Source organism: Mixophyes fleayi, chromosome 1, assembly GCF_038048845.1.
Source record: "Mixophyes fleayi isolate aMixFle1 chromosome 1, aMixFle1.hap1, whole genome shotgun sequence".
Classification (NCBI taxonomy): Eukaryota; Metazoa; Chordata; class Amphibia; order Anura; family Limnodynastidae; genus Mixophyes; species Mixophyes fleayi.
Window position 1 is genome coordinate 13,401,986 of NC_134402.1, and position 21,503 is coordinate 13,423,488.

General features: G+C 39.4%; 1 protein-coding gene across 1 annotated transcript in view; it reads right to left on the reverse strand.

Moving 5' to 3' along the window:
* The window catches only part of LOC142142292 (vomeronasal type-2 receptor 26-like), a 70,465-nt gene that overhangs the window by 23,626 nt on the left and 25,336 nt on the right, over nucleotides 1–21,503 (reverse strand). The window contains exon 4 of the mRNA XM_075203972.1: nucleotides 12,335–12,568. Within this exon, the coding sequence (XP_075060073.1) occupies nucleotides 12,335–12,568 (234 nt within the window). The remainder of the gene's footprint in view (nucleotides 1–12,334; nucleotides 12,569–21,503) is intronic.

Consider the following 21,503-nt stretch of genomic DNA (forward strand, 5'->3'; position numbering starts at 1 on the left):
GTTTTTTAACCCCTTTGTGCCCCCTCATTTTTTAACCCCTCTGTCATGCTGCCCCCCCGTTTTTTAACCCTTGTGCTCCCCCTCATTTTTTAACCCCTCTGTGCCCCCCTCGTTTTCCTCCCTTCACTTACCTTTTCTCCTCTCTTGGTCTTCTCTGCTGTTCTGTGCTCCATTGCTCCAGACTGACTGAATGCTGGGCATGACATGATGACATCACACCCAGCATTCAGACAGTCTGAATAGAGCACAGAGCAGCAGAGAGGAGGGATGCCGGCTCCGCGATCAGGTGAGTATGTTTTTTTTTTTTTTTTAAACTAGCCTGCTCCCCCCACCAACGACCGAGCCCCCCCCCCCCCGCCAAAAAAAAAAAAAAAAAGGAAAGGAAAAAAAACGTTTGGAAAAAAAAAATTAAAAAATTAAAAAAAATCAGCAGCGCAAGGGCCCGGGCCGGGCCCCCTGACATGCCGGGCCCGGGTAATTAGTACCCGCTCCCCCCCCCTCTCGGCGGCCCTGGATGGAACTAGGAAGCACCAACACAAGGACATGTAGTTTATTTTATTTACCATACTACCACAGTATATATATATATATATATATATATATATATATATATATATATACTATAGAGTATCATGGTATCTTTGTCAATGAGCGAAATTGCTTAATTCTTATACTGCACCTTCTGGCACAAACTCTTCATTTTCTTCCACAAAGGAAGATGAAGTATCTTCTCTTTCCCAGTCTGCTACCCTCACAAATCGATTGATTTATGTCTCCAGTGCTCATCCCAGCCTTAAACAAAAGGTGTAATCTCTCACTCTACACTGGTATCTTTCCATCATTATTTAAGCACTGTCAGGATCTGCCTGCAAGCCTTTCATTGCATGCTGCTTTCCCTGGCAGCTCCTGCCTTTTGGACTTTGCTATTGTGATGTATAAATATATATATATATATATATATATATATATATATATATATATATATATGTATTGTGGCAGTACCTCTGTTCACCAGAGGTGCTGTTGTTGCGCCTTCCTTGTGTATATTAGGGGTTAACCTGCTCATTTATTATCCTTTGCACCTGGTGTTCCCCTACTTATACCTGTCACTCCCAGCATACATTGCTGGTTATTGTTGTTACATTATGTTGTTACTTTGTTGTTTCTGCCTTCTGCTATGATTCTGGTTACTTGCTGCTTGGGATCTCTCCATATCTCCTGCTTCCCTGCATCAGCTGTGTACATGGTATTTTCTGCAAGCTCATATTACCTCCTGCTTCCTGCATCAGCTATGTACCTGGTATTTACTGCAAGCTCATGATTACCTACTATTTTGTACACTTAAGCAAATAAACATTGAGTGTTTTTCACCATATTCGTGGCTCCTATCTGTATTCCTGCATTCAACCGTGACAATTACACTGTTATTACTCAAAATCTGAAAACTGTTCAAGCAGTTAACCTGCCTGGTCCCAATATTGCAGCTTTAAATTTTAATTCATTCAGGTCGCACTGACTTCAGACAGTGCTGCCGGAGAGCTGGCCAGTCGGGAGGAGTTCCTATCATCCTTCTGCCTCCATCGGATATCTGCAGAGTCATTTTGGAGGTAGTCTGTCAATATTCATGTAGTTTTTTCATTAAACCGTTGTTTTCTTGCAGGTCTTCTCACTGTCGGAATTTCCATCATCGTTCAGCCGTACCCAACCCGTTCAGTCGGCCTTTCTTTCCCAACACTGCACAGAGACTGTCTTCTCTGCTCCATAAGTTCCTACATTGGTTACATTTTCGCATTTTCACACTGCATTTAACTGAACCAACAAGAACTGTGTGGCACCTAACCTGACGTATCAATTTCTTATTTTCCAACTCTCAAGAATAGGTAAACACTATAAGAAGAGCATCAACCTCTTTGTTTATCTGCCAATTGTAAAGCGCCGTAGAGTATACTGACATGATATTAATACATATTAATAAGAATAAATGAATGGTAAAAAGTGGAAACATTTAGCTTATTAGGAAAATTGAATGTTTGCCTGAGTTTATGGATAAACAGACAGTGAAATGGGAGACACAAAGCGAAAAAAGCATTTCAGGTATAAATGAAGCATTTTGGGATTAAATTGTATAAATTTAAAAAAGCTAAAATATAAAACTAATTCCCATTTTAAATATTTATCTCAGTGTAAGTTGGTAGCTTACCCTTTCATTTCTCCAATGTATTTCCAATGGTTTAATGTATAGCTGCTTATCATCTGGAGCTGATCCATTATATGAGCCTATATGTATAACATAAACAATAAGTGCTTCTCCTTCTTCAGTGGTTATCCGATTTAAGATGTCTAAAGTCGACAAATATTCTCCTTTCAGCATAGGGAAATTTTCCTTACCATATTTATCTTTAAAATTAAGATTTCTTATGTAAGTGTGAAGCTTTTCAAGTAGAAGAAGAAAAAGAAATAGAAAGAGAGACAAAGTGAGATTGAATACGTTAGAGATGACATGTATTAGTGAACACAACTAATAAAGATTTTGCAGTTGAAAGGAATACAATACACAGCAATGATAGAGTTAGTTACTCTAAAGACAAACAATATATACACATTTGCATATAGATTACTGTTCTAATTTTTTCTTTTTAAACATTAAGAAAATCTGTTCAACAGTTTCATTTTATTAATAGAGAACTGGCATTGACAATTTGAATGCAGCTACATTAAATAAACATCATCATCATTTATTTATTTATATAGCGCCACTAATTCCGCGGCATTGTACAGAGATTGCACTCACATCAGACAGACTAGGGTCAATTTGATAGCAGCCAATTAACCTACAAGTATTTACTTTTATTTTTTGGAGTGTGGGAGGAAACCGGAGCACCTGGAGGAAACCCAAGCAAACATGGGGAGAATATACAAACTCCACACAGATAAGGCCATGGTCGGGAATCAAACTCATGATCTCAGTGTTGTAATGCAGAAGTGCTAACCACTAAGCCACCGTCCTGCCCATGACAGTGAGCAAGTGAATTCTATAAATATAATGTTTGCAGTATAGAGAATGAAAAAGACTGGTGAAGTTTAAGGATGACATGGTAAGGGGAGGATATTAATTCATTTTTTTTAGAGGTACAAGTGTAATTAAAGGGGCAGTTAGAGTTTTGTTCTCAGGAAACTACAATAAAATTGCAAATACATAATTACTCCCATGTGAAGAAACTGAGAAGTGTAGAAGCTTGAGAAATTAGCTAAGATATTGGATTTCCTAGAAATTGTATAGATACATGATTTTAAGAACTTGAAGAGTTATGTAACATTCAAAGAATACTTAAGGTCCACAAACTTAGATTCACAAATAAAATATTATATAGCAATATATAGGCATTTAAAATAAGAAAAAGGATCCTAATCATAAATATCCTCACAATCTGTTTAGCAAATGATGGTTGTTGCATTACTAGATTGCAAGTTAGTGAAGGGAAAAATAATATTAATGTTATAATTTATAAATTTGTATCAAGACGTGGAAACACATAAATAGAGTGCAGCCAAAACTCCAAAGGAAGTTTAAAAGTCAAACAGGAAGGAGAGGAAATTTGTGCAGGTTAATTGAAAGGAACCCATAAATAGAGCAAGAAGACACAAAAGCCAGAGGGAAAAATAGGTAACATATAAATTATAAAATAATAAGAGTAATAATTGCATTTATAGACTTTTTCTCCCAATATGACTCAAAGAGGTTTATAGTGACAGAAAGAACACATTAATAAATAACAACTTTCAAAGGATTAACAGAGTCCTGAAAAGAGCTAAGCATTTTTTTAAAGTAAAGTTACGATTTTTTGTTTGAATATTCCTAGAATGCTGTCTTGCGGACTGTGAGGCTGCATACATTGTATATTCTGGTTGGAGCTAGTAGAGGAAGATGTGTGTTACACTCAAAGGACCTGACACCACACACATGTGTGTAAAAATGTTTCACAGGTCAGGTATGGATTAGCTGTGATTTGTTGAAGCAACACAGGGGTCAGTGTCAGGATGGGGGAGACTCAGGGGCTGGAGAAGAACACAATGCTATTGGTGCACAATATAAAGATATGCCAACAGTGGTAAATGCAGATTATGCCAGAGTACATGTAACAGAATAGTGGTTCCCAAACTTTTGAGCGGCACCCTTAGAGTCTCCATAATTATTTTAAGGCACCCCTCCAAAATAATTTTTCGAGCAGTCCCATTTTATAAGTAGTCAAAAAAGCGTAATAAGTATTTAGGTCAGGACAGAAATACTTATTTAGTTGTATGCGAAAATAATACACATAAGTCCAAGGGAAAAGAATAATTTTATATATATTTTTTTCGAATACATCTCTGTCAAAGAATAATTTACAGCTAACACACACTGTGCCCCCTGCATCCACACACCCTGTGCCCCCTGCATCCACATACTCTGTGCCCCCTGCATCCACATACTCTGAGCCGCCTGCATCCACACACTCTGTGCCCCCTGCATCCACACACCCTGTGCCCCCTGCATCCACATACTCTGTGCCCCCTGCATCCACACACTCTGTGCCCCTTCATCCACACACTCTGTGCCCCCTGCATCCACACACCCTGTGCCCCCTGCATCCACATACTCTGTGTCCCCTGCATCCACACACTCTGTGCCCCTTCATCCACACACTCTGTGCCCCCTGCATCCACACACTGTGCCCCCTGCATTGACACACTCTGGTCCCCTGCATCCACACACTCTGTGCCCCTTGCATCCACACACTCTGTGCCCCCTCTGCATCCGCGCTCTACCCCCTCTGCATCCATGCTCTTCACCTTCAGCATCCGCTCTCTGTCCCCTCTACATCCACGCTCTGCCCCCTTGCTGTTCCTCCTCTGCATCCACGCTGTGCCCTCTGCATCCGCACTCTGCCCCCTCTGCATCCGTGCTCTGCCCCCTCGCTGTGCCCCATCTGCATCTGTGCTCTGCCCCCTCGCTGTGCCCCATCTGCAACCATGCTCTGCCCTCTGCATCCGCGCTCTGCCCCCTCTGCATCCGTGCCCTGCCCCCTCACTGTGCCCCCTCTGCATCTGCACTCTGCCTCCTTGCTGTGCCCCCTCTGCAACCATGCTTTGTCCCCTTGCTGTGCCCCCTCTGCATCCGAGCTGTACCCCCTCTGTATCGCACCATGGACAGGAAGAAGAAAAAAAAATAGAAAAGAAAAACTTACCAATCCAGCAGTGCCCGGGACCCAGCATGCTCCTCCATCCTGCCGCTTCTCACTGCATATGTCTGGCGTGATGACGTCATGCCCGGCATTCAGTGAGACGCAAGGAGGGAGGATTTTTTCTTTTATATATTTCTTTTTTTTCTTCTTCATCCTGTCCACGGCGCCCCTGTGAAAGCGTTGCGGCACCCCTGGAAGTCACGGCGCACAGTTTGGGAACCTGAGGTTTAAGCATTGGTAATTGCAGATTAAGCTGCGGTATTTACAGGTAGTTACTACCACTGATACAGATAGAGATCCATGTAACAGAATAGCCAGAGCACAAATGGTGGTAGTTACAAAAAGTAAACATAACAGAATATGTAAAATGCAGGTTTTGGAAACTGCAGATTACTCAAATATATGTAGGTAGTCAGGATCCAAGCAGAGAACCAGAGCAAGAAACTTGCAGGAAATCTGAAGGGGCAACTGGTGATTATAGGCAAAGACTTAGAGCTGCATACAGGTTCCATTAAAATAAAATGATCTGTCATGAACATAGCGATATAAAAACCTGCAGCAGGTTCTAATAAATAAGCTAGGTTCTAGAGATTTAACCTGGATTTAATTCCACAAAAGCAGAACCTCTGATGGTAATGAGGACCTGCAACTGAGTTCTACAAGAGTCATGACAATGTGTAAGTGGTCTCACTGGACAGAGGATTGTAAATTGGATCGGGGTGACTCTACACAATGCTTTTAACAGGACTTGTTGTGTGGCTCAGGATTTTGGATCCCGTTTTTATTACTGCTGTTAAATATGATTTTTTGTTAAGGCCTTTGTTCTGCCATTTATTGTAACTTGCATAGAAATATTATTGGCTAAAAGAGATTATTCATTTTTCTGCTGATATGAAATTTTACAAGATGTGAGCCCACGGCCTTGAGGTTAAGCTGACATGGAGAACTCCTGAAGTTATGTATCAAGATATGAGAACAATAAGTGGCTTAATTTTTAGCTTTTAGTGTGGGAGCTGTGCCCATGACATTGGACATGGCAGATAGGAGATAAACCTCCAGTTCCCCTTGAGATAAGAACAATAGACTCAATTGTCCTTGGAAGGGGGAGAAAGTAAACACCTCAAGAATATGTTAGAAAGTTAATCAGCAGCACATCCCAAAGACTAATGTATGCTTATGGCGTAGGATTCATATAATAAATAGGCTATAAAAACTTGAATCTTTGTATCAATAAATCAGAGAATATTCCTTGTATACAGAATTTGGACCGTGTCAATTCTATCCAGCTGATTGAAGTGCTTCCAGATATACTTGACACCACAGGCAAACTTGGATCAGAATTTTAGATCTAACAATTTGGAGGTCCCACCGAGATTCGCTGTCCAGCAGGCTACAAGACAGACAACGGAGGTTTCCCAGGACATTGAACCCCAACATGCGCGGTCAGTAGATTTCTACTCGTTGGTCTTCCTATTCTGAGTCACCTCATGTCTGTCTGAGGCACCTGACACGCAAATTTGTGAGTCTCAATTATCATCTGATTAATATAATATAGTACTAACCCAATTTGTTTACTGTAATTGTATTGTTGATTAGATTTTTGAAAGATGAGTGAATTTTGAGTGCATGTGTGTGCCTATTGTATGATGTATAAAGGATAAAATGTCAAATAAGACGTTGATCATAAGACCTCACTTCTTGGGTGCTACTGACGCTTGCCCTTGTTTTCCGCGAACTGTGATAAGTGGGTTACGTCTTAAAACTTCCTAGCTCATACAGGGCTGAATGAAGTGATGGCTAATAAAAATGGTAGAAGTGTTAAGAAAGTTGCCCATTGTGTCTGGCCAGATATTTAAATACTAACAAAGCAGATGGACACTAAATTCTTATTTTTTGTAATAGTGATTGTTTTGTTTATTTTGGGTATAGTATATATCTTTTGGAAAGCACATAATGGAATAGAAGGATTTAGAGAGTTACTGTTCTGAACATTGAGTGAACATTTTAGACAGCATCCCCAGATATATATCAACGAAGGAGATTCTATAATCTGCCCAAAGTGTAGAAGGGTTCCAAAGACCTTCAACCCAGATACTGTCAAAGAAGCTATTTTGCACGGACATCCAGTACAAGGAGTCCACAGAACTGGACGTCCACTGCAAGGACAACCCACAGAAATTAGATAAGAGTCCTGATTTGGACTCAACAGAATACTGTCAATATGGCAAATATAAATAGTAAACAGATAGATGACAGCAGCTCCCTCATAGATATGATGCACAAAGATTTTAGGAAATGGGGGAGTAGAAGTTCTGCAGGGAATTTTTCAAGAAAGCGGGAATAGCCAAAGAAGGAATTGATATGTGTGGATGGAGAAACGAGGGTGTTGCAAGTGGTAATGTAACAAGAACAAAGCGGTTTTGAGGTCAAACCCCAAGAGATTGTTTGAGGTGGCACAGAAAAGTTAAGAGATCTGGAAAGTTGCAGTACATTGTGGATATGCTAAATGCATCAGAAGCTGAATAATGAATGAAGTAGGCTGTATATTATAAATGTATGTTTGATGCTGCGCAGCTGAAAGAGTGAAATGTGCCCTCCCTTATTCTATGTAAAATATTTCAGTGTGTTGAGATAAGAAGCACTCTGTTTTTTGTTATCTGACAATTTATGTAAAGTTGATAAAATACAGTATGTCGAGTGCTGAGTGATAATAACATGTTGAAGCTAACTTGTATTTAGTCTAATGCTGGTACTTGTAGTTCCACAGCAGTAGGCTGGAAGAGATCAGCTATTTTCTCTCTCTGTACGCTCCGTCTTACTGCGTGTGAGGGAGATCCGTGTTTGTCTGTCTTGTCTGTTTTTAAAAGATACATGTTTCAAGGTTGAAAAAGTTGTACATTTGTAAATATAATGCTTGCATTGCTTACTTGTAAGCTTTTGAAGAGATGCAAAAGAAGTTTTAAAATCTTTGGTCCGTCACTGCATGAATCAGTGGATGGACAAGATTGTAAATAATTTAGATTGTGTCAGAAAAAAACTGGCTGAGGTCCAACAAACCATTTCTGTATTTGATCAAAATAATTTTGTTTCTGAAGTTGAGAAAAATAGTTTTCGCTTTAAAAAAATGTTGAGTGATTTGCAGACACAATGTGTGGTGTCTTACGAGAGTACTCTGATTTATGAGAGGAGCAGTGTTGCTTTTAAAATGGCTGAATGCTTAGAAAGTTTTCCGGGGGCTGTTGGTGATGAATGATTGTTTCTTCCTGGACTTCAATGGAGTCATTTAAGGGGGCTGTACTAGGCGATGATGAGAAAGGAGTGGCTTTGACATACTCTGTTTGTGATATTGGGGACTGCCATTTTGAGGAAATCATATTTTCATGGCATGGAACGCATGGCATCTTATTAGCAGCTGTTCACTGCACAAAAATGTTTACTGGTTACCTGATAACGGTGTACAAGCATGTTACAGTTACAGTAATTCCTAGTGAATAAATGTTAATCACTATGCAAAAGTTTAATTTTTCTTCACAGAAGGTCTCCAGCTACAAAGACCCTTTCAATCCAGATTGAATTTATCCAACTTCCAATGAATAGAAGTTTGAATGAAGGATTTAAATAACAACGATTCTGCTGAGTAATGATTACATTGTTTTGGAAAGAGATATTAGAGCTTATGGGCTATTCGCATAGCAAATACATGAACTAGGTGGTTTTTCTATATGTCGTAAAAGGTCAGAAGGTATGTTTTTAAAGAGAAAAGGAGAAATGGACTAACATAGAATATGAAATAGTGTTTGGGTTTGTTTTTGGTTTGTTTGTTTTTAAATCAAATTTTATATTAGATAGTTTGAAAGAAAGTAATGCAATGTAATGTCAAATTATAGCAGATAGCAACATTTTTTTCTTCTTATCCTCATTACAGTTTTGAGTCAATGAGTGTTGTAAAGACATTCACTGCCCTTATTTACTGTGCTATAATCATCATATACTGTAAATAATTCTTTGTATCATGGGTATGGTAATGCATTGTTGGGAATTCAATGTTTGTACATAAATGAAAAGATTTAAGACTTTAAGAGCTATTATCTGTGCTCCGGCATTATTACTTTTGGAGGATAGCAAGGCATTTACACTCTCCTCTGAGCAGAACCAAATGTTTGATCAATTTTAAACTGAAGTAACTTCAGCGCCTGCACTGGCTTTGCCAGATTATCACAAGCCTTTCACATTATTTTGTTATGAAGTCAGTGCACATGTACAAGGGGTACTGACACAAATACATGGTCGCAAGCTAAGGTCACTTGCATAATACTCTGCACAATTAGACCCAGTACTACCAGCAACACCCACCTGCATAAAAGCAATAAGCTGCAACTGCTTTAGTGCTTGAAAAGAGTATAGATATTGTGCTAGGACACCCAGTTACCTTAATGGTACCGCACGCTGTGACAGAAATTTTAAACCAAGCACAAACAAAACATTTGTTACCGGTAAGATTTACTAAATATGAAGATACAGCACAATGGACAATCTCTTCTATTGTGAAATTAGTGACATATAATACTTGCTGAGCGCACTGTGTATTTTCTTCCTCCCTTTCCATCCCTAAGAAATCCATACTTAGAAGACAAAAAGAAAGCACAAGAGGCCCCATAGCCTCTCATGTTCATTGATATTAGCAGGAGGAATATTGATTGCACGTTATTTTCCTTTGCTGTAGGCTGTAGATGTGTACTAGTCTAGAAAGTAAAGCCAGGTTTGGAAGAACCAGAATCATGCCAATAGTAATGTAGAGATCATTATACATAATGAGAAAAATTCTACTATGAAAGTTTAACCCAACCAAATAAAGAAAAGAGCAACCCATGACTGTAGGGGTTTACACCCAATACAGAAATGTATTTGTGAGTATTGTGGCCCAACACATTATTACATTTACACAAGACAATAGGTTAATATTGGACTACCTGACAGTTTAGTCTGGAGGATACTGCCTGGCCCTAAATATTAAAATTGAAGCCCAGAGTTGCACTTTTTTAACTAATGACACAGATGATCCAGAGAAAATAATTGATGAACACTTACAAAAAAATAAGACATGAAATATAAATTTTGAAAGGAGCACACTGGAGATGCTTATTTAGAAGAATAGTTTTCATGGCTGTACCTGGCCGATTGAGTCAAGGGTATAAGAGGATTGGTATCAGGTCGTATACATGTTGTACTTCAAGGACTGTTAATAATCCTTATTATTATTATTATTATTATTATTATTATTATATATACTAATAAAAATTATGATGTGGCTTATTCGCAAGTGTATTAAAGCTAAGTGTTTCTCTTTCAGAAAAATTTAAGTTACCATACCTGTCTTAACCACTGTACTGTACACCCCATCTAATGAGTGGGAACCTTGTGGAACTCAGAAACCAAGAACCTTTTCCTTGGATTCCACATGCTCCTTAGTGAAGCCTATCCTTATGAAGTAGCACTGCTAACTCCCAGTAATGTTACTCTTAAGCAGTGCACAATGTTGAATCCTGCTGCCTTATTGCTGCAAGTTTCAAAAGATGGGAGAAGAACCTGTATATATCGGGGTTCCCCTAGGGATTTGGGGGAATCCCATCCCAGCTTGAACAGGAAGAAAAAAATGCAAACACTAATTTTTTCTGAACATGATTGTATAAAACTAATGAAACAAGAATCTCTGGTTTTATCTCACATTAAAGATAAACCATTACCAGATGCAGACATTACTCTTTTTGTAGATGGTTCACGCTATTACATAGATCCTGTCCCTTATACAGGGTGTGCTGTAACCACACACACAGAAATAGGGATTCAACAGACTCTACCGAGTCACATGTCAGCACAATAAGCTGAACTAAAAGCCCTGACACTTGCATGCATATATGCAGAAGGACAAAGAGTAAAAATTTACACTGATTCAGGTTATGCGTTTGCAAGTGCGCATGATTATGGCCCTATATAGAAAAGTAGGGACTTATGGGTTCAGCAAGCAAACCAGTCAACATGCTGAATATACCAGTGTATGCATTCCACAATGATTTTTTAGTACATATTAGCTTGCGCCAATAAACCATACAACCATAGAAATGACATTTAGCTGCTTTGTAAGTTAGAAAATGAATGCACTAACCAATCAGAAATGATAATTTAGCTTAGACAATGAATGCAAGTGCCTTATTGGCTAGTATGGTTTACTGCATATTTTGTACCCTAGTACAATGATAGTAAATGATTCTGAGTCTGTCACTGACAACATTGCCCGGTTGTCTGCGCTAAAATGTTAAATTGTGCAACTGTTATTTATTGCTTTACAAGTTGCCATTTCTTTCTATCTTCATTGTTCAAGTTTCAAGGTTTCTCTGCCAAACCACAGTTTAGGTTACACATTTCTTTGGGTCCCTTACACCATTAATTTTCATATGAACTCTAAATTTCACTGAATTGCTACAATCTCAGAAATGTACATTTTTGTTAATAATAATTCAAAATGCCCTATTTATACTCACATTGTATTCACTTATTTTATACTTGTTCCTCATTACATTATGCTTTAAAAATAAATACATATAATCCAAGGCTTGGGCCATAGTGATGACAGCCATATACACCCGGAAGGGAAGTGCATCAAGAGTAAAATTTAAATATTTTGGAAAATTTTTCTCTAAGTTACAGTTTTGAAGGTGAATTTTATTTAGTAATGATAAAATCTGATTTTTATTTTCATTTTTACACCTACAATGGAATTGGGCTATCCAGATATCCTCCAGTAATGGGTCATATGAGTGATTTGATGGGTTAACATTGTCTAGATATCCCTGCACTCTAGGGATCATATAAACAAGAAGTGAAAATAGAAGACTGCAGTTAATTGGTACTTCTCCTGATTCTAAAGGCAGTGAAATCACTTGTACATTTGACCATGAAGCTGGAAGAATAAACGTCTTATTAACAATAAGTTGTGCTATTTTCTGGATAAAAATGTCAAAGTGTAAGGAATTTGTGCCACAAATAATTATAATCTCAGTAGCAGAATTCTGAATAATATTCTCAGCATATTTAAGAAATCTTTTATCAGGTACGTGAAACTTGAATTCAATACATATTCCATGAGTAGTTAACTGTCTGCTCAATTGTTGGAGCTCCCGTTCTCCACTGTCATCATCTGATGAAATTATCCCAACCCAGTTCCAGCCAAACAGTTTCAATAACTTCACAGTTCCCAAATATTGCATCTGGTCATTGTATAATGTTCGGAAAAAATGTGGGTAAATTGTTCGGTCATTCAGCACAGGATCTCTTGCACCATAACTGATCTAGAATTTACATTAATTAAGAGTTAAATGACTAAATCTTCAATTGAAACATTTCACTTTCTCAAACATGTGTGAAAAACTACAGTATTGCTTATTTCAACTGAAGGAACACTTTTACTGTCACTTATTACTTTAATTTACAAGAGCTATGTTCTGTCGTTATATGTGTCAAATTATATATTTAGGAGCAATCAGGGAAAATTAGTAAAAATAAATTTCAATGTCAAAGAATTATTGTAAAACATGATACAACATTAAATTATAAACCAATAAAAATGCAGATATGAAGCCAAATTTGGTTGGAAATTCTATTGTTTTTTTTCCCAGGGTGCAGATAAATGGATGCATACTTCTATACAGATTTTTGGAAGTTTGTCTGCACAGATACATTCATGAGGCAGTGCATGATAAGGATGATAAAATAAGATTGTCACTTTAAGCCCTTCCACTTTCTCTTTTATGGCCCACCCCAATGTGTCTGGTGGCTATGGGGCCAGGAGGTAAATGTATCAAGCTGCGCTTTACTCAGCGATTTAAAATCGACGCAAATCGTGACAGATCACTGCCGATTTTATGTGCAAAGTCACCATATTATTTAACCTACGATTTTTAGTCTGAATTACAAAATCACTGTTAATCTCTCTTGGTTTGTTGCGATTTAAATTAGCTCATGTTTAGTTCAAAGTCGCGATTTTTAAGACAATTCTCCTTTTTGATGGGTTGCAAGTTTTACATGCAAAACTCGCAGGATTTTGACCTCACTAACATTATAAAAAGCAACACAACTCCTTATTTGAGTTGACAGGGGTTTCAGGAGCATAGAGAGAGGTGTTTACACTGTCCTTGGTTTGCGAGTGTCTGTGTTTGTTGTTTTGTATTTCTCCTGTGTTTTATTTGTCAGTCTATTTTTTTTTGGTTTGTCTTCCCCCCCTGTGTGTGTCTATCAGGATGGTGAGAGGAAGGAGAGGTAAGGATGCTAGGGACAGTGGGGAGGAGGAGAGAGAGGAGCTAGGAGGTGAGGAGAATCTGGGGGAAGAGGCAGGCCCTTCGGTAGACAATACTAAATCTGGGCACAATGTTCACTTTGGTTTTGCAGAGAATTGAGCCCTCATACACAATCTGGTCCCAGTGTATGAGCTCATTTTGGGGAGCCTTGCAGCAAAGTCCACTTTTGCAAGAAAAAAGCAGCTGTGGTCACAATTTTTTGACGTGCTGAATGCGGTGGGCCACAATAAGTGGTCTATAGAAAACTGTCGCAAAAGAATTAGTGACATCAAGCGCAGACTCAAAGGAAAAAAGGCAGAGGAGAGAAGATCAGCTGCAGACACTGATGGTGGGCCTGCTCTAGTGATGAACTACACATCTTACAAGGAGGACTGTAAACAGCTCATCCATATTGAGCTCCTCCAGGGCATAAACATTTGGGACACCAACAGACCTGTGTCACAACCTAAGGCTGGCGAGTACTGTTTAATGGTGCAAATGTTTAACCTTTATGTTCAACCAATAATCCCGCAGCATGTACATGTTTGATATTTCTGCACATTGCAAAGAGAAGCCATTTGTAAAAGATGTTAATATATTAATATCAAACATTTCAAATTCTTCTACACACATCCTCTGCCCAAAAACTGACACCACCAGCGCTAGCAGTTGTAACCCAGGAGGAGGATGACTACTTAGAAGATAAATCCAAAGAAAGGAAAAGAAAAAGGAATACTAACTGGGGAAGGCACACCTCAGATATGTGGTAAAAGTGTCACCAACAAAGGAATAATTCCCAACGTGAGACCCTCTTCTAAATCCATAGTAGCACACTCAATTTTGGACTTGAAAAAACTGTGACACACATAAAAACTAAATTTTTATTGATATGTATTAAAATAAAATATAGAAAGCAAAATATTAAACATTTGGAGTATGAGACAAGCTCTGAGGTATTTTAAATATATGACAATGTCATTTGTGAGGCTCTATCCCTGGTGAAGTCTAATATAAGAATGTAATATGTAGCAAAATACGTGCTATTCTTTATAATTGTGACAATACATTGGTATTGGAATACATTAGTGTTCCTTTGTCTTTTCCTTTCTTTCTAGTACATTATGATATAATACTACATGAAGTAGCACCCTCTGGGGTTTGTCATTATATCTATCTATTATTAAAGATTATTAGTTAGGCACCAGCTATCTGCCATTTGGGTTTGGTAATAAGACATATTATTAACAGGGGCCTTATCTGTGAGGAGTTTGTATGTTCTCCCCGTGTTTGCGTGGGTTTCCTCCGGGTGATCCGGTTTCCTCCCACACTCCAAAAACATACTGGTAGGTCAATTGGCTGCTAACAAATTGACCCTATTCTGTCTGTGTGTGTGTGTTAGGGAATTTAGACTGTAAGCCCCAATTAGGCAGGGACTGATGTGAGTGAGTTCTCTGTACAGCGCTGCGGAATTAGTGTCGCTATATAATCAAATGATGATGACCCGGCCACAACATCACAAGGTGCAATGGAGGCTAATGTGGAGGCCACAGGACGTGGAAATTGAGAATGTCATCACCTTTGAGACCGTTCAATCATATGAAGATGAGGAGTCTGTGCGGGCTGCACCCACGCCCAGGCTATCAACTTTTTACACCCTCTCAACCTCAACCTGCACCCCTCCCAAATTTGGGTGAATCAATTTGGCAGTTTAGCAGGTTACAGGAGAATTTGGTGCAATTCCACTAGGTCTCCCTGATAGGGATTTAGCGACAGCTGACCAAAGAATTACAATGTCTGAGGAATTTTCAGGACACTCAACAACGGATGTCCACTTCCCTGGAAAAAATTGATAATAGCCAGATCCAGTTGAACACTACTAAATCATCTGACAGGGGCTGTTCGTGAACTGTCCGGCAATTTGTTATCAGTGTGTGGGCAATTATTGGCATGTCTACCAGTGCCATCATCTTCAATTGGTAAGCACTACCCCAAGCCAGATTGTTGTAACTGGCATTTTTTTCAATTCCAACTCGGACGAATTTGCAAAATCGCAGCTTCATACATTTGGCGATTGAATAGCTATAGTAACAAAACGTCGGGACTGCAATTTGTAGCCTTTATTTTGAGAATGGCGAAAAACTTCTCTGGCTATTTTACATGAAATTTCCGTTTAATACATTGGCGAGTGTAAACTCGCTGAGAAAATCGCTGGAAATGCAAAATCGCAGCTTGGTACATTTACCCCCAGAAAGGGAGATGGAGCCACAAAGCAACAACGCGCTCCTTGAGGCTTCTGATGCCCCCATTCTGATCTCAAATCTGTGAAGTAGGCACATGTGCCAGACAATGCTCAGGAGATGCCCCTGCTTTGTTCTTTAAACAGCAATGCAAAGGACCTGGAAGGATAGAGTGACATCATCTGGCCCATAAACATATTTTGCTATCGAGAACAACATCCATTGCACTACCCCAACAGCGTTTTTTTCTATAAAAATAGTACTTATTGGACCCTCTTTTATGTGTTAAATTATTCATGACATTAAGAAAACATTGAGATTATCTATGTTTCAGGTGTTAAATTTGTTTATTTTTTTCACACATTTTTAGTACATTGTTATTTGTAAGCGAATAAATATTCTTTATCAAACATATTGCAACTGAATGAAGCAAACATGGAATTAAAAGTGATTGTAAATATACAATCTCCTAAAAGCAGGTAAGTTTGTGGAGAACATAAGTGTCAGAAGAAATATTATCAGAGATGAGCCGCAAAATGGTATAATATCATATGCTGAAGGAGGCATGTCGAGGCCATAGAGGGGATGTGCATAGTGCATGATAAGCATTAGACCACCTTCCAAAGCCCTAAACCTCCAATTTTCATATACAATACTGTTGAATGCATTTAGTTTAGCCTGGAAAGAGAGCCATTCAAATAGCTTTATATGGAGAAAGAACTTACTGCTTTGTTACTGGCTGCCCACTATGCTGCCTAATCTGTGTTGTCTCGTGACTCCCCCTCTGGACTCCTAGCCTTTAGACTTCTTCACTTCTACTCCGCCGGACCGCTGCTTCCTTTCTGCCTCCTGTATCTGGACCCGCTATTCTGTCCTGAATCTGGACCTATTCTATATCTGAAACTGCTCCATATCCGCCTCCTGAAATTTTACCATCTGCTGTCTCCTCACCTACTACTGGGGCCTATACTCTCCTCGGTCCCTGCTGCTCTGGCCTCAGGTTCTCCTGTACCCTGGACTTAAACTTTATTCTCTACTGTATTGGTACTGCTATGTTTTGCTTAGTCTTTTGTTTCAGCCTACAATCTGTTTGCTTTGTTTTATTTAGTCTTTTGTTTTAGCCTAAAATCTGCTTGCCCTGTGCTACTGCCTTAGTCTCTTTTTAGCCTTATATTTAATTTTTATTTACTACAGTTTGTTTCAACACTGGTTGTCTATTAATGCTCTCATTGATGCTCCTTGCTTCTTCCTCCACATTTTGTCCTCTTTTCTCTCTCATCTGCCCCTGATTCTTTCCCTCCCCTTTTACCCATTTTTTCTTTCTACTCTCCCACTCTTTCACCATGCCTCCTCGCTCCTGTCCTATACCAATCTTCTCCCCTAGCCCCACTTATGGCCCCAATTGCACCTCCCCCACACTAACCTCATCCATATCTCTCCTCTGCCCTCCCCTTCTCCTGTGGCCTCTGGAACTCCAAATCCATCTGTAATAAACTCGCCTCTATCCACAATCTTTTCATCTCCAACTCTCTAAACATTTTGCTATCACTGAAACCTGGTTCTCGTCTACCGACACTGTCTCCCCCCAAGGATCTCTCATATGGAGGCCTCTCCTTCACCCACTCCACCCGACTGGATGACCATCAGGAGGTGGTATGGGCTTTCTCCTGGTCCCTAACTGTACTTCTTAGATCATTCCCACTGTACCCTCCCTCTCTTTTTCCTCCTTCAAAGTCCACTCAATCCCTCTCTTCTCACCCCATCTGTTCCACATTACTGTCATTTACCACGCCCCTGGTCCCACTTCACTTTTTCTTGATAACTTTGCAGCCTAGTTTCCCAACTCCCTTTCCTCTGACCCCCCCTCTATCATACTTGGTGACTTTAACATCCCTATTGACAAAGGCACTGACCATGCCTCCATCAAACTCCTTGCCCTTTCATCCTTCTTTAGCCTCACTCAGTTGACCTCATTCCCCACCTACTGTCTTGGTCACTCCCTTGACCTTGTTTTTTCTCATCTATATGCTCTGTCTGACTTCTCTAATTCCCCCTTTCCTCTCTCAGACCACAATCTCCTCCCCTTCACTTTGTCGTCTTTCCCTGAACCCTCACCACCTAAATCCACCCTCACTAGGCACAAACTTGATGCTCTGGACCCTACCTCTTTCTCATCTTCTCTTGAAACTCTTCTGTCCCCTCTTCCTACCCTGGCCTGCCCTGACCAGGCAACCTCTCTCTACAACTTCTCCCTCCCCACTGCCCTGGGTGTTTTTGCCCATACATCTTCTGTCCGCCATCGCAGTTTTCTACCCCAATCATAGCACTCCAATTTTACCAACTCCCTTCAGAAGTGCACTCATGCTGCTGAACACCTCTGGAGGAGTTTTCACTCCCTGGCTGATTTTCTTCACTTTAAGTTTATCCTCTTCTCCTACAGTTCTGCTCTCTCCCTTGCCAAACAATCCCTCTTTAAGTCCCTAATTTCTTTTTAGTTCACCAATCCCCACCGCCTCTTTGCCACGTTCAACTCTATCCTCCCCATCCCTCCCCCCGTACCGCTCTCCCTCTCTACCACTGACTTTGTCTCCTTTTTCTCCTCTAAAAATGTGGCTATCAGACATGACATCTCCTCTTCACCAAACCCTCCCACCACCCTCTTCATTCCACCTTCTCCCAACAACCAACTCTGGTGCTCCTTCTGCCCTACATCAGGTGATGAAGTCCACTCTCACATTTTTTCATACCCCCATCTACCTGACAACTAGATCCTATCCCTTCTCACCTCCTTCGCTCCCTTTCCCCCACTGCCTGCTCCCACCTTGCACACCTCTTCAATCTGTCATTCTCCACTGGTGTTGTCCCTTCTTACTTCAAACGCGGCCTTATCTTCCCAATCTTAAGAAACCCAACCTTGACCTCACCTCTCTCACTAACTACCGCCCGATAAAACTTCTCCCCTATGCCTCCAAACTACTGAAGCGAATTGTCTACAACTGCCTCACCAATCACCTCTCGGTTAACTCCCTCCTTTACACTCTCCCTAACTCCATCCGTCAGTCCCCTAATCTGAGCTCCTTCAAATGGGCATTCAAAAAACCTGTTTCTCAAACCCTACCAGCCATCCACCTAACCTTCTCCATTTTTCTTCACCTTCTCCCTCTTTCCTGTTCACACTCATGTTGTGCTTCATACTCTCTACTGACTCCTCTTGTGCCTGCTGCCTGTTTCCCTTTAGTATGTAAGCTCTTATGAGCAGGATCCTCTTCCCTCCTGTCACAATTCCATTTCTTCTTCTCCTAAGCCATTGTACTTGCTATGCTTGGAGCTATTGGAGTTTTGAGTTTACTTGTCTCGCTATGTATTGTTGTACCCCGTACGGTCCACTGTTTGTATTGTACTTTGTAATTGTGTTTGAACGGCGCTGCGGATACCTTGTGGTGCCATTTAAATAAGGAATAATAATAATAATAAGTTAATTTATTTATCTAATTCTAAAACATAAGATATTGTTTTTCGTTTTGGGTGCAGTTCCAGCTATTTTGGTGCGTAAAAATTTGCACCTGTCCATTAACAGTCACATTACGCAAAAATAGAAGAATGACACTTGTGCTGTAAGCTCACATTTTCAGATCATTTGTTTCATTAATGATTCATTTCTTTTTCTATTTCCCCAAAAATTATTTTAAGCGTTATTTGTAAAAATGCTGAAAGGTTTCACAAGAAAAATAAAATGGAAAAAGAAAGAATCATGTAGATATATATAGATTTTAATTAATCTGGATAGATGGCTCATTACCAGTTTAAAATATACTTGAATAAATGTCAAACCAAACCAATTAAGCTCACAAATATGATATTTGTACACTATATTGTTCAATCAAAGTGTCCAAAAATTCTTTGCTTTTTAATGAATTATTACCTCCTTTTCAAAAGTCAAACTCAAAACTTGTATCTGTGAACTTTTGTTTTACATTATTTAATGATTTATTTTATAGACCACTAGGTTATTACGCTCATAATTTACATAAAACACACTTAGTACCAGATTGTCCTAGATTTGTTTGCCAACCTCATTTTTTTTTCAAAGCCAGTTACACATATATGCGTCAAAAAAATCTGTCACACATGATGAATGTAAATAAAGTGTATTTACATGCATATGTTTGGTCGTACACATCTCAAAATTCATCCAGCTATATAACAGTAGTATATTCATTAGGCTTAAATCAGGCGTTCATCAGACATACGTATACCAATCTCTTCATAGGGCATACAGGCGCATCGAGCCAAGTAAATCCACTCTTTACATTGTACATATTTCTTTTTGAATACTTAGCTTTGAAAGAAACCTTTTCTAATCTATTTTTTATGGAGGTGTGAGTTAAACAATTTATCAATTACAGCACGTCTGAATTTCCCTTTACTAAAAAATATTCCTCCAAACAGATAGGTCATTCAATGCAAAATATAGGCAGGAGAGAAGTTCAAACAACCGTGAATTTAATCTAATATGTTGAAAACATCCAGAGTAACTGATTATCAGATATAGAGACAACACAGTGTGCTATTGATTCTTTAGTACAGAAAAAATTAACTAGCAATGGCAGTCTCAGACAGCTGTAGTAATGCAGAAAAATCTTCAGAGACACTGGTAGTCTGTAGTACTTTGAACAGAGTAATAACAGTTCAGATTATTATTATTATTAATTTTTATTTATAGGGCACCGCAAGGTGTCTGTAGCGCCATGCAGCGACAAACAATAATACAGTACTAGGTGAGACAGCACGGTACAATTATCAATAAGCACAGTAATTCAGGAAGCTCATAGCACAGCTAGAGAGAGAGGCAGGGAGGGTGGGGGAGAAGGATAATCCGCATACGCTGGTCTAATTGACATAGACAATAGTACTCAGATGTAATCTTGGTAATGGAGCATATAAAATATTCCTGATCACCTGAAGGCAGCAAAGTCTTAGTGCAACTAAGACAAGCCCAGAGCCTCTCAATCCAGTATGAGTAGGCAGAGTGATGTGGAAGTATTTCCTTCCTAGCCAGCAGACAATTATTTTATATAAGCAGCTCTATGCTCAAGGTGCAGTACTCACAAAAGAATTCAAAGTAAGCTGGATGCCAAACTGCAGAGTTGGGTAGTAATGCTGTTTGCCAAGATACAGAGTCACAGTTGAAGCAGAATCCAGTAACTGAAGAAACTCAGAGAGCAGGCTGTGCAGCAGTCCAGAGTCACTTCTATCACAGACCAAGATTGCATCGAACAGGAGGGGGTTTTATATTCCAAAAGTCCAGGGGAATTCACTCTTTAATTTATCAGTGTGAATATCTCAAGAAGGAAACCATGATATTTCTTAGGGTATTTCTTCGGGTCCATATGCTTTCCAGTGATCAAGGTACTAAACGTTTCTGCAATCCAGATTTTTACCACAGTAAATTCAGGAGTGCCGTCCACGAAGTCAGAAGTTGGTGACGTAAATGAAGGGTTTCTTTTAAAGATCCTGAATCTATATACAGGTTTCAATATCGAGCAATGAAAAGAGTTGGGAATTTTTAGTTAAACTTTCTCCCACCACTCTCAACTTCTATCTTCTACAACCTCAGCTCTCTGTGAACCTACTGCATGACTGCATCTGTCCTGTACCACTTTGAACTTCCTCTGCTCCTGACCTCCATACTGTGTGGTACTTGCCTCTGTACA